General features: G+C 37.4%; 1 protein-coding gene across 4 annotated transcripts in view; it reads left to right on the top strand.

Annotated features, from left to right (window-relative positions):
• Window positions 1-14494, top strand: part of LOC127426890 (carboxypeptidase N catalytic chain-like) — a 31218-nt gene extending 16724 nt beyond the window's left edge. For 3 of the 4 annotated variants that reach the window (XM_051674004.1, XM_051674002.1, XM_051674003.1), the window contains exons 12-19: window positions 5580-5776; window positions 7212-7367; window positions 11895-12071; window positions 12170-12281; window positions 12814-12953; window positions 13406-13505; window positions 13604-13722; window positions 14324-14494. In XM_051674004.1, coding sequence (XP_051529964.1) covers window positions 5580-5776; window positions 7212-7367; window positions 11895-12071; window positions 12170-12281; window positions 12814-12953; window positions 13406-13505; window positions 13604-13722; window positions 14324-14431 — 1109 coding nt within the window. In that variant the 3' untranslated portion in view covers window positions 14432-14494. Of the gene's footprint in view, window positions 1-4; window positions 2456-5579; window positions 5777-7211; window positions 7368-11894; window positions 12072-12169; window positions 12282-12813; window positions 12954-13405; window positions 13506-13603; window positions 13723-14323 lie in introns of those variants that run through there. The other variant, XM_051674001.1, reaches the window with a different exon arrangement.
• The last annotated feature ends 481 nt before the right edge of the window (window positions 14495-14975 follow it).

The following is a 14975-nucleotide window of genomic DNA, read 5'->3' as shown; positions in this document are numbered from 1 at the left end:
TCAATATATGCTTTAAAATAAACATAATTATCTACAGTTCTCAAAACATGTGAAGGCGCTTATAGGCCACATAGCTTTTCAGGTTAGTCTGCTCAAGTTCTTCCATCGATGGATAAAATGCTTCTATTTGCGATATTTGGCCATAATCCTCATATCCACAATCATTAACATATAGGTGAGGAAGAACAATATCACCTCGCTATAATTCTGTGATCATTTGTTCTCAAGTTTCTGTCATTTTTATTCCTATGGTAATACAAAAGCGTCATGGGTCACAGGAATGTTGTGGATACCTTTAAAACAGTGAATATTTTAATGTTCACAGATTGTACCCATTTACTTCCATTGTAAGTGCCTCAGACTTTACGTATACCAATTTATAGCCTGCCAGCAATACTTTTTAGTATACTGAAGCACCCACGATTGAAGTGTGCTTAAGTATATTATTTTTCACTAGGGCTGACTTGCTAGAAAGATTTTGATTCCATTAAAGTTGCTGAATATGCTGTTAGCCATTTCGCTAACTGCAGCCAGAGCCTCAGAATTAAATCACACCCTCTCTTCAAAATCTCACCCTCCAAAGATATCAGATGAGCAAATCTGATGTCAACAAATCCGAACAATCACACGAGCCTTTTTAGTTTTTTCTTTTTCATGGTGCGCATAGCGATACCTTGTATAGCAACATCAAGGGCACTTGGTGATGACACAAACATATTGCCCTCTGAGTTTGCTCAATGCGAAAGGTGTTATTTTTTCCATTTTGCGGAGCTATTGAGAATGGATGTAAATTCAAAGGCAAAGCAACAGCTGCCATCCTTATGGACAGCTCTGGGCTTGCAGGTCATAGTGACTCTGACTGACAGCAGCTCTTTGGGTTTATAGCTTATAGTTTATAGGTGATGGGGTAAAGACTCTGGGGGACAGTTCTGCAGCAAATCACAGTTCTCTAAACCTTTGGCCCCCAATGGTCTGTTGTCCCAGAGTGCCCTGTTGAAATTCTAACCTCTTAGGCTCAGAGTGTGTTTACTCTTGAGTTAATAAATGAGCAAGTGTTGGAGTGAGATGGTCAATGCTAATCACATCCCTTTCTCCCTAAATAAAAATGACCACTATGTTTTAGCTTCTGTCTTTATTTGTCCCTTTTTTTTCTGTCCCTCTTGTTAAAAGGAGTGTTCCAGGTTCAATGCAAGTTAAACAAACACTGTAACGTTGGTAAATCCCTGATTTTATCACATTAAAATCATGTTAACACGTATAATGTTTATGTCTTGTGGCTATAACTTTGAAACAGTGTATTTTAAAATGTATGAACTGGCCCCATTCACTTCCACTGTAAGTATGAAAGTAGACACTGTTCTGCTGTAACAATGATTATTTCCCTCTTTTTTTTTTCTTTTCTTTTTTTTTTTTTATAAATGAGGGACGAGTTGAAATAATTGTTTCTGGTCATCAACATTATGTTAAAATTGCTGTTGATTGAGATTAACTTGTATTGAACCTGGAACATAACTTTAAAGGGATAGTTCAGCCCAAAATGCCCAAATTTTGTCCTTATTTACTCACCCTCATATTGTTTCAAACCATACTTTCATCTTCCTTGAAACACAAATGATGTGTTCAGCAGAATGGCAGCTTCAGTCAGAATTCGCATTTAGTGTATCTTTTTTTTTTTTTCCATACAATGAAAGTGAATGGTGACTAAGGATATAACAGTCTGCCTAATATCTTCTTTTGAGTTTCAGAGAAGAAATAAATGGATTTGGTGAGTAAATGATAACAGAATTTCTATTTTGGGCTGACTATACTTTTAAGTCATCCATAAAAAGATATTTACTGTAAAAGCTAGACGGTGGCACAGAGACAAACCCCAGGAATGAAAGTTTAACATTAGCACTGCCAGAAATACAAGAACGTGGTCAGATGGGGGGAGGTGTAGTACAAGTAGACAAAACTGTCCTTGAGGTGTCAATTCTGTGGTGTCAATACACCAACTCGCACCTCTTCAACAATGCCAAATGAGTAAACATACCACACACATGGTAAGGGTGAGAGAATCAGAAGCAAAAGAGAGAAAGGGGCCGTCCTTACTGGCTCTTTTGAGCGGGAGTGAGAGGAGGTCCAAAGGGAGGAGGCAAACGGGGAGAGCAGGATTGTGTCAAAGAGAAAGGGAGCGAGGAAAAGGGAAGTGCCGCTCTGTTTGCAGAGCAGTACAGGACCATGCTGTCAGGCAGATCTTTCATCTGGATTGGGGCACTGCTTCTGGGACTTGAAGCTTCGCTGACCAGGACATCTGACTTCCAGCACCATGGATACGAGGAGATGGTGAGGGCTCTTTTTGCTGTCCAAAGCGAATGCCCCTACATCACTCGCATCTACAGCATTGGTCTCAGTGTGGAAAGACGGCACCTATATGTCCTGGAGTTCAGTGATAATCCTGGCATTCATGAAGCATGTGAGTTTTTCATGAACTGAGCTTAACTTTTGTAGCAAGCAGTGTCAGAAATTAAGTAATTTTTATTGAGGGGTGAAATTTACCCTGTGAAATTGATTTTCTGGAGCATTTTTACTTCTGTAAGGGCATGTATTTTCTAACATAAACAAAAATCGTCTATTTGTGTAAATAAAATTCATTTAATTTCAAATCAATTAATTTCAGTGTTCACTACAGTGTCTAAACCATAATTATCAAGGCCTAAAATAGAATATTATGAAATCGAATGTTAGATATCAGAGTGATCCATATTTTCCCGAAACATTTAAAAAATCTGAGACATTTTTGTCACTTTTGGTGGCATTTTTGACCAAACCCTGATAAATTTCAGACCTTGGTCCCAAAGCATTAAATTCCTCACCCACATAGCTGTGTGTTCCAACAAACTCTTTAGTTTTTTTTTTTAAATGTTTTAACTGAGGCAGTACAGTCTTTTAAATAAAGCTTTGGCAGGTAATTCACAGGTTTTCTTTTGGCCAGGCAATGTTGACTGTCAGCTTGATTTATCCTGCTGCTCCTCGCACATTTGAATATGGAAAATTGCATTTAGAAATAGACAGTAATGGATTTAGGGGAGGGGAATACTGTATGTGCCGTGGGATGTGGTGAGTATTAGTTATTGCAGGCAAGAGCAAACATTATCTTATTATTCATCTTAATATGACATTCCCGTAGGAAAGAAAAATCACAAATGGGATCTCTTATATCTCAACTGATTCTTGTGGACAGCAGAGTGAATGGAGATTTTTGCTGAAGTCTCCTGCTTCTCAGACGTTTCTCCTGAGAAAAAGACTCCAGTAATCTCACATTTATCTCCTCTAGATTTAGAAGAAATCCAACTAATGTCACAAACTGCGCTCAGATTTGCCAAGATACCAGAGTCTGCAATCAAAAGTCAGAGATTCAATATGAACTCAAACCATTCTCATCAAATTCTTCCAAGATCAAATTATCTGAGCTATGCAATCCACATTCATTTATAAGCTTTCTTACTGTATGCCAACAATTGCCTGATTTGTGTCTATTTGTATTTCTCCAAAGGAATTGGGAGAAGTTGATCCTTCTAGATAACTCAGAATTCCATTGTCTCATCATGAGATATGTAAAAATAAAATAGCAAACTAAGCAATACAGTTTCCTCTTAGTTTTAGTCTTTAGACCGTTTTCCTTTTTTCATTTCAATTCAAAACACATTTAGCTCTCAGTTACTGGAAATAGTTAAAATCGATCAACAAAGAGGTTAATTGTGAGAAATCTATACATGCATTGCTAAAAAAAGTACATGAATCTTTGTCATCTGATGGAAAGGTCTACTTCTCTTGGCAATATGCTTACAAAGGTAAAATCCCAGAGAGAATTCCAGGATGTATACATGTTCCACACTGAGTATAAAAACAGGAACCGGTAGAGCAGAGTGGGCAAAGGACTTCTAACCTGACCCTTTAGATTCCAAACAATGATTTAGCGAGAGTATTAATTCTGAGGTCACTCGTTTCGTGAGACGCAAGAGACACAACCAATGATTCAATTAATCCATGATTAATGGGAAGACTGTGATAAGCCTGCCTGCACACAGTGGCTAATTAGATTTGCGGTCTTGCCATCACTCACTTTTGCATCAAAAGTGAACAAACGGAAATCTTCTGGTACTTGTTAGAGTAGATAATTGTGAATAATGAGCCGACAACTGCCTGTGAGACAGGAATTTTGATGAGAGTACCCTGCTGCGCTGTTAAACACTTTCAATCTTTTGTAGGGTGTAAATAATGAATTTTAATTTATTCATATTTGATATTTGCATTTATGGTGTCATCTTTTAAACCACAGATGCTGATGGTGAGTGAAATCGTTTGTATTAAAGAGACAGTTCACCCAAAATGTAAAATTCTGTCATCACTTACCCTCATGTTGTTGCATACCCATTTGACTTACTTTCTTCTGTGGAACACTAAAGGAAAAATGTTGAAGAATGTACTGGCCATTCTTTTCCATATAATGAGAGTGAATGTGAATTTAGGTGGTTGAGCTCCAAAATGACAAAATATTTAGTTTCACCTGTTTGCTATATTTAATTTCTTCTGAATCCATATACCATAGCTTTGTGTGATCTGGGAAATTTGGTTAATTTTTCACTTATAATCTTACCACTCCACGATAGCTCTCATATCTCATTGGCACTTGCACATATTCAAGTTGGTGCATCACAACATGTCCATATTTGAAAGGATGCAGATGCTGACAGTGGACAGGAAGATTTTCAGTGAATAATGACTTAAGTTTTATAATGTTCATCACATAGAGCTATAACTTAATATCAATAAAATGTATAAACTCAAACTAGAAAAACATTAATTATAACAATGTTGGGAAGAAATATGCATGTTATGGCTTTTTAAGTAGGCATTATAAATGGGTATCAACATATAAAGGATTAAGCTCCGCACTCGTGAGTCTATGGCCGTGATAATGGCATTCTACTCTATTGAGGCGAGTCACTACGCCACCACGAGGACTTAGAGCGCATTGGGAATTGGGCATTCCAAATTGGGGAGAAAAAGAGGAGAAAAAAAAAAGAATGGTATGGCAGTAAGGAATTTAGTACACGGCCTATATGTTCCGTAGAGGTTGCCACAACACATTATCGGAATGCACAGGGCACATTTTGTTCGACACAAATTGGACACATGCTAAAATTGTCTCGGTAGATCGGTGCCTCTGAATCAATACTGCCCTAAACGGTCGCCTATGTCGCCTAATGGGTTGACCGGCCCTGAAAGAGAGACCCACACATTCCTTAACATTTCTCATTTTGTGTTCCACAAAAGAAAGTAAGTCATACAGATTTGGATCGACACGAATTTTCATTTTTGGGTGAACTGTCCCTTTAAATGTTTAGGTAGCCTGTCATAGTAAACCTTTAGAGCTTTCTTCATATTTGCTCTGAGTGTATGCAGTTGCTCCATCCAAATTGCATCATCTGCATGAGGACAGGCTGCACTTCTTGTGTGCTTGCATGCTAGTCACGGATGTGATCCTTTGACCTCCTGACTTCCTGATTGGTGGTCAATTGACATGTATTTTCCAGTGGAGCCAGAGTTCAAGTACATAGGGAACATGCACGGGAACGAGGTGCTTGGCAGGGAGCTGCTCATCTACTTATCCCAGTTCCTGTGTGAGGAATACAGAGCAGGAAACAATCGAATCACACACCTCATCCACAACACACGGATTCACATCCTCCCTTCGATGAACCCGGATGGATATGAGGTGGCGGCCAGGCAGGTATACAGCCCTTAGTAGCTTTTCATTTACATTGTAATATTAGTATACTAAAACAGTGGTTCTCAACTAGTGTTGCCTCAGTCAGGACCTAAATTTTCAAGTAGTGACCCAAAACAGTACCAATATTGATTGTTGTAGAAAGGTTCTTAAAATTTCTAACACTGAAAATGTGTATATATATATATATATATATATATATATATATATATATATATATATATATATATATATATATATATACAATATAAACATAAAACTCTAACATTGCAATGTATTGTATAATCATATAGCCATGAACTGAATAGGTCCAACAAATATACTGTACACAATTATTTACATGACAGACTAAAATAGGAAAACTGACAAAGTTGTTAAATGTCTCTTGGTTCATGCTCTTGGCAGCCAATAATTCACAGCACAAAACAATTTGTAGTCAGCACAAACCATGTTAATCCTCAGTATTAAACCCGTATGTACTGTAGTGTGGCTCGTATTTTCTTTTACCTTGCACAGTTTTGTACATGGTTTTCGAGGATGAGGACATGGCACCCAGCTTGTCCAGGTTAGGATATGTCTAGTTTGGCTAGCTTCTGTCCAGTGATGGTTAAATTTATGCCAAAATACCATAGAGTTTGATTGGACATAAAGCCTTTGATGTCAACAACAAAAGATTTTGGAAACATTTTCTCCTCCCTTTTGAAAGTTGATGAGCCTATTTATTATGCTATCCTAACTGGGCACGATTATACTAAAAGTGTTTGTGGCAATCACAGCCCATCGTGTGAACACAAACATGCATATGTATACACTGCATTTAGTATGGCAGCTGTGATGTGGGAGTGTTTCTCTTGCGGCTCTCAGTTTGTTATGGTAGAATCAGCCTTGTCCCAGAGAGCATCGCTGCCTTTCTTTGGAGACTAATTACACTAGAAGAACTCAGAAGAAAGAAATAACATCAAAATATGAAACGATGCACACAACAATACACAGATTTTATTTTTAGGAACAAATATAAAACATGCAAGCACCCCTTTCCTTTAGCATACAATAGACTGACCTGCCATCTACACCTCTACAACACAAAACACACACAAATACAGTAATACACACTCTTTCTCTCAATTTGAGATTAATTAAATATGCAAAGGTCCAGCAGTAACTCTTTGTGACTAAATCTGGCTTTACGCATCTCATTCGCCTACCGGAGTCCAAGACAACCACTAGCAAAGGATGCCAATTCACTATCAGACAGGCTTCATGTAACATTCTATTACTCAGTGACACAACACAAACAAGCATACACAACAAACCACATGAAGTGCAAGTCTCATCCCTGATATGGAATACTGGAAATGTAAGATGATATCCCATCCCAAAGGTTGCTCAAAGTACAGGAAATTATATACTGTCTGTCTAATGCTTATCTGATTTCCAGGGTCCAGAGTTCAATGGATACTTGGTGGGCCGTGGAAACTCAAAGGAGGTAGACTTGAACCGCAACTTCCCAGACCTGAATGCTCTCATGTACTACTATGAGAAGCACAACGGCCAAAACCACCACCTGCCGCTGCCAGACAACTGGGAACTACAGGTGGGCATCAGTCAGTGTTGACCTACAGTGCCGTGCAAATGGAAAATGGGGTGTGGGAAAGACGGGTCAAGCAATTAGTAATGGAGCTTGAGTAGCTAGTAGCTTCAAACTTCTGATAAGCATTGCATGATCTTGAGACAATATGAAAAACACTTTGCAAGAGTTAAGATGGCACAAAATGTTTGCAAATAATCAAGGACATATGCTAACCATTTATATATATCCATGTTTTTAGTGATGTGTGCATATTTTGTCCTTTGACATTTATAAAGTCACTAGGTACTTTTTAGAGTGTATTGAAGTCAGTATTTATCCGTATGAGTGCTAAAATGGGACTTGAACTCATGACAAGGCAGGGGGGTGGGGTTCAGCTGAATTTGGTAGAATGGATTTAAATATAAGGTGTAAAATGGTGACATGTTCATTTTTGTGATGTTAGAATACTTTCTCCTATCCCAGCTTAATTTGCACGGTAAACTATAAGTCATTTGTAAAAACTGTGGTGCTATCAAAACATTTATTTGAGCATCCTGACCATGAGAATGGGGTGGGACCATATGATTGACAACCAATGGAAGACAGGAGCCGTGTTTGGGAAATTCTGTTTGGTGATGCTAGTGGCACAGAATTTACATACTTCACATCTAATAAATGTTTAAATAAGGGCGTGGGATGTGCAGAACTTTGTGAATGACATTCGAATTCTGTGGAAATCTGTGGGCACAGATTCTGTGTTGGCCTACCCCATAAACTGCTGAATTTCTTGTGCCATGCTCTACCAGTCGAGCTAAAGGTATTCTCTATACAGTATACAGTGTGTTGTTTATATGTTTCCATAGGCAATAGAGTGACTTTTAAATTGCGTTACAGCAATCTCATATTCAGACATACTATAGATAAATCACTGTTCCAGTCTTAAGTAAAATGCAGGATAGAGCCAGTTTCTGCCTTCCGAATAAAAACGTTGTTGTTTTTACAGTTGGACGGCATACTTAAGCTCTCCATTAGTGTGTCGGTAACTCTTCCAGCTCTCGCTCTGCTGGCCTGCTCTCTATCAACTGTCAACAGATCTAGCTTTTACAAAAAACTGCTGTTAGTCTTCATCATGAGCTCTGGATATTTCGGTTAGCCTTTTACAACTTGCTGGGTAATTAAAGTAGATCTAGTTTGTAGTTTGCAGATTGGTGATTTTGCTCATAATTCTCAATGAAGGTCACAATTTTTGTGATAGAGTACAAAAAGGGGTACAAATGTCTGTCACTATTTGCAAAAATGCTTCTGTTTTGCATTTTTATAATTTTCATTACAAATAGCATTATCAGCATGACAATTTGAGTGAAAACTTGATTTAAAAAGTTTACATGAATTTCTATTTGCTTTAATGACAGCATGCATCGAGCTGGTATGGACTCCACAAATTAGTACTAAACCTCATGTTCAACGTTATCCCAGCATGATTTGAGAATGTTTTAAAGAGCATTTTGCATGCTTCAATAGAATCAAGGAAATCTGACCGTTCGTATAAAGGAGTTAATGTAAAAATGTTGCTTATTTGATCAGTGATCCGGAAATATTTCTTACATTTTACGTCATAACATTTCTTTGTTTTAACATTTTTCAAAATCCTAAAATTTTGTTTATTTCCAGGTTTAAATGAAATTTTCCATGTAGACTTTTAAACCCCACTGTATATTTTTGAGCTTAGGTTTAGCACATGTTAATCAGCACTGTCCAGAAAAAAATCTGTTTCTCCTCTAAAAACTTTATTTTCTTCAGTCTAAAGCCTTGTTTGGATTAAATTAGTTTTCCAGACAAATGTCTTTAATGTTCACTGTCAATTCGCACTGGATCAGTAACGTCTGTTGAGTTTACCGAGATGGGGTGTGTCTTTGTCATTTACACATTGCCATTATGTCAAAACAGCCATGTGTGTCCTATGCAATCTAGTTCTGGCACCGTTCCTCATGGCAAGACAGAATGGGTTTGAAGCAAAAAAGGATGATTGTAATGTTTTGTATTTTTTAAATCCTGAAACTTTCTTTTATTTAAACTTTAATTTAAATACCATGCTACGATGCTGGTATAGTATGAACTATTTAATTAACTTTGTCAACTCTACACTGAAAACTAAATTTTCCTCAGTCTAAAATGAGAATTCCAGCTTTGGAGACATTTGTCCATTAGCAACCGGTCATCCCTCAGGAAGAAAAAAATGAAGAACTGCAGTCTTAGGAGTATGACACATTCCCTTCATTTCACTATGAGTCAAGGGCTGCCACTCACACATCAAACACCACTCCTGATTGTCTGACCCCAGCGTGGGCTTCACACTACACTGAGCTAAGCAGGAGGAAAACCATCTGTGTGAGTTCACAGTGTGAAACCTGACTCTTCGATGACAGTTGAGGCCAAAGGGATGCATGGCTGTTTATATACACAGATCCATACATAATAAATACTGAGTCTGCTCCAGAGTTTGGATGGGACCAATACCCCCACCAGACTGTCCTGCCAGACGGAACCCACTTCAAGCAGAGCCAGACAAAGGTTTATTATCCCTTCACCTTTAGTAGGATACATTACCACATGTCAGATCTCCCAGATAACAGAGCTAAAATAATATTCCAGAAAGACCAAAAGAATGCTGCTGGAATGTCATGGCAGAGAAACCTATAAGAGGGGCTAAAATAAAGACACAGAATAAAGACAAACATGCCCTTGGTGTGTGTATTCTCAGCTTTAGGCTACGTCCAGTCTGTTGACTGACTGTCTGATGTAAATTTAACATAACAATGCCAAGTGCTGGCTGAAATCGCCAGTTCTAAACTGATTTGCTGGCTTTGTTTGGAATGCAGCACCCTGGAATGAAGGCACAACATATTTTTATCAGACCACCAGGAAATAAAGCTGTGGTAACAAGGTACCAGGTTGATACAATTTGTATTTTTGAGGAAGTACTTATCACATATTTTGCCAAAGTTTGCAAGGTTAATGGCATCAAATCTTTGAAAGATATTCAGAGCTTTGTTTAAGGCACTTAATAGCAAGTTAACTAGATATCCACAACCATATTCCACTTTGTTTTCTATTATGTCTGAGAAAAAATTAGTACTTCTACTGTAACTTTTAGACAGAAATTCTGATCACAATGTCTCAACATATTTTTGATGCTTTTTGTACAACTGTTGGCAGAGACTTTCGTGACATTTTTAGATTGATTTTTTTTTTCAACGCCAGTTTATGATTGTAGTATAATTTATTTCAGATAACCCTGTAACTAAACAGAAGGTAAAACAAAACAAACAGTCACTTTACATGTCAGTCGGACATGTTAACTTGATCTCATGAAACTTGTAAGAATAGTTTGATATTGGGCAATCCCACTAATTGGGTCGTACAAAAACATACAACTTTTAGACCAACCAATCACATATGCTTTCCTCATCTTACCTAAACCTAACAATAAAATATAACACCAGAACCTTAACATAACAATGATAGTAATCTATAAAGCCCTGTTGTACACCATGGAAGAAAGATTTTTTTGTCATTTTAATTCCTAGCCCAAACCCCATACCTAAACCTAACCATAAAGTGGAATCCCTTACCATGATTTTAATTGTAAAATATTTTTTGTGTACCACGGAAGAAAGGAAATATCAGGGTTAAGAAAGGAGACAAAGGAAGCGTATGTGATTGGTTGGTGAAGAAGTCGTATGATATACTGTAGAGGTCAACTGATAGTGGATTTTGCAGATACCAATAACTAAGGTGGTAGAAAAGGGCGATAAAAGATTAACTGTCCGATATGTTTTTTTTCAAATTGATCTATATAATAATACAAAATATCTTATTCTTTCCTTACTATGAAGGGCACAGACATTGAGGCTGCAAAATGAATAAACCCCAAAAGCAGTTAATCGTGCAACCAAAATCACAATGATAACCAGAGAAATTAAGGTTTGGTGCATAACACGGGACTTTTTACTTTAAACAAGTCCGAAATACACCGGGGACTCTTATTTTGAAATTACAGAGCTTTGGCTCCATTACAATGCTCTATATGTGAGTATTAACCAAATGAAGCTTTTTACAGCCTATAGATTCACCAGATGAAGAGTTTTGTATGTATATAATTAACCAGATGAGGTTTATTTATAAGTAAAAAAAAAAAAAAAAAAATTTAATTAGGGGAAAAAATTAAAATATTGCCAAAATATTGCATATATTTTTTCCAATAACCGATTAAAAAGAGCAACTATCGGTACCGATTAATCGATAAACGATATATCGGTCTAGTACAATATAATATGATTTCACTATCTCATATGAATAAGTATGAATTGTCATGAGACAATAGTTGTTTTCCTGTCTAAGTGGGCGATTTTTGGCCAAAATAAGATGCAGTGAGGACCAGACTTTATGCTGCAAGTTAAAAGTCTGGTTAAGCAAGACTAAGTTGTGTGAAACTTGTGCAAGGCATCTTATGTGTTCTGTGTATTATTTTCCCTCTGTTGGTTCTTACAGGTTGAGCCAGAGACTTTAGCAGTGATCAAATGGATGCAGAATTATAACTTTATTTTGTCAGCTAACCTCCACGGTGGAGCCGTTGTTGCCAACTACCCCTTCGATAAGTCTCGCGAGCCCCGTATAAGAGGCAAGACAGCTTACTCGGCCACCGCTGATGACAAAATATTCCGAAAGGTATGTTGTTTTTGAATGAAACGAAGGATTGGATGATGTTTTTCTTGATTCCCTAGTGAATGTTTACAGATTTGTATGTTGGTATTGTGTGTGTGCAGTTGGCAAAGACATACTCCTATGCCCACAGCTGGATGCATAAGGGCTGGAACTGTGGGGATTACTTTGATGAAGGCATCACAAATGGAGCCAGCTGGTACTCTTTGTCAAAGGGTAGGTTATATTTTACATACCACGGTTCTCGTTCAATTGGTTCAACAAGGCTTGTGGTTTTTTTTTTTTTCATCCAATGATTTAATTTAGCCAAAATGTGGGAATTACAAGGCCTTTAATCTGTGATGAGAGGTTATTTAGTAACACAGCTGAAAAGACCAACATGAAATCCTTTGCTGGTTCAGGCTGGCTTATGCTGTTTACCACTGGTTTGATGCTGATCTAGCTGGTGGACCAGCATATTTTTTTCTGGTGATGCTGGTTGACAAAGGAAGTATTGCAGGTTATAGAGGCAGTTCACCCAAAAATGAAAATGATGTGATCATTTACTCACCCTGATGCTGTTCCAAACTCATTTGCCTCAGTCACTATTCAGTTTCATTGTATATACTGTAATAAAGATGCAATGAAAATGAATGGTGACTGAGGCTAACATCTTTTGTGGTCCACGGAAGAAAGTCAGTCATGCAGGTTTGGAATAACATGAGGGTGAGTTTTATTGTAACAAAACTTAGCTGTTTTTGTGTTCTAGGTATGCAGGACTTCAACTACCTCCACACTAACTGTTTTGAGATCACTCTTGAGCTCAGCTGTGACAAGTTCCCTCCAGCGACAGCTCTTGCCAGTGAGTGGCTGGCCAACAGGGAGGCTCTGGTGTCCTACATGGAGCAGGTGAGCTTCCCATTCTTATGTCTGAGGTCCTGCTTTATTCTTGGCTCTGTCCGGCTATACTGAAACAAGTAGAAGTTCAAACTCTAACTCTTGTGTCAAACAGTACCTCTAGCATTCAACCTGTAGCAAATGGAGATAGCTTTTGTATTTCAAATGAAACGGATAAAAAGGAACCCAGTATTCTGGCGGACTCAGGTAAGAAGGACTAATAGCTTTACGATGGCACCAGCAGGTAATGAACCTGTCCCTTGGTACTTAGAATGTGAAATTGATATGAATGTTATGTGGTCTTGTTGTGAGCTGAAGTAACACTACCCCTGCTTGCGAGCACTTTTAAAGTAATGAATGGAATCATTTTACCACTTTAAGTGAGTGTAATACCTAACCGTAACTGAAAGCTTCCCTAAAACACATAATTGATTGACACACTGTGACTCCCTCCTGTCCTACAGGTGCACCATGGGATTAAAGGCATGGTCTATGATGAGAATAACAACCCGATCAGCAATGCAGAGATCTCTGTGGCAGGCATAAACCATGACATAACCAGCGGTGAGTATAGATCCCCATTAAATGCATGCATACTTTGTGGTATATACATGTATGACCATTTCATTTCATGTAGTGTGTGATGTCTGATGCTGTTTTAGGGGCGGATGGGGACTACTTCCGTCTGCTCTTGCCTGGAACCTACACAGTGACTGCATCTGCACCAGGGTACCAGCCTTTTACCAGCACAGTGACAGTGGGACCAGCTGAAGCTGTACAGGTGAAAACATAATAAAAAACTGACAAATAAACTTTACAATGGGGTCCAAAAGTCTGAGGCCACATTGAAAATCCATGTTAACTCCTTTGTACAAATGATCAGATTTCCTTGCTTCCACTGAAGCACAGAAGACACTCTTTGTAACATTCTCAAATCATGCTGGCATAACATGGATCATCAGGTTTTGCACAAACTTGTGAAGTCCATGACATCTCAAATGCGTGTTGTCATTAATGCAAAAGGGGGACATACCAAATACTAAGAAATCCTGAAATTCATGTTAATTATTCAATTAAACTTCTCAGTGAAATTGTTAAGCTGAATATAATTTGTAATGGTATTTTTTTTATTTTTTATTTTTTATTTTTTTTAATTAAAATGCAAAATAGAAGCATTTTCACTATTGGTCTTTGATTGTTTGACCCCAATGAATGATTAGTCAATATTCTACAGTACTATTTATCTCTATGACTTTTCCCCAATAACAAAATAACATGTACCAGTCGCTGAAGAAACGGTGCTTGAGAAGTGTAACTGGACATTTGCCTACAGAGTGAGCTCATGAATGCCTAAAAATTTCTTTTTTTTTTTTTTTCTTTAGTTACATTTCTATTTGAAAGTTCAACCAAAAGTCACAAACTTGAATGTGAAAGCTCATACCAACAAGAAAGGCCCATCAACAGCTCCAACCAACCTTGGACCAAGATAAAGAGCAAGGACTCTCTAAACACAGACAAAACTCTGTCTCTGCTTTTTTTTTTTTTTTTTTTTTTTAAAGAAGAGTAAAATAAAGGGAAACATGGACACACTGTGACGAACCTCAACTTTCTATTTCTACAGTTTCTCAGTTGTTTGTATAGATGCATACATGTGTGCTTTTCATTGAGAAATCCATATTTTGTGCTCATGTTCTTGTAGAGCTCAAATATATATAAGGTATGTGTCTAATAATAACTTGAATAAAAGGAGCAGAAACAAAGATTAGGTAACAAAAATATTTCTCTCTTTTATGAGAAGTTAGTAGACTAATGGAGACATTTAGATGGACTGATATTGGATACTGCAAATTGTGTCTGAATATGATAAGAGGTCAATTTGAGATTAATTATCTCTTGCAGTATGTTGATAATAATAATACAAATAAACATTTTATCTTTGAAAAACAAACTTAGTAAGATTGCTTTTTATCATTGAAAAATTAAGATTGGACTTTTAATCTATTCTTTGGACAATTATATTTGAACACAAAGTAC

This window comes from Myxocyprinus asiaticus, chromosome 36 (assembly GCF_019703515.2).
Source record: "Myxocyprinus asiaticus isolate MX2 ecotype Aquarium Trade chromosome 36, UBuf_Myxa_2, whole genome shotgun sequence".
NCBI classification, from domain to species: Eukaryota; Metazoa; Chordata; class Actinopteri; order Cypriniformes; family Catostomidae; genus Myxocyprinus; species Myxocyprinus asiaticus.
Note: the sequence above shows the minus strand (reverse complement) of the source record. Positions and strands in the feature narration are given on the sequence as shown.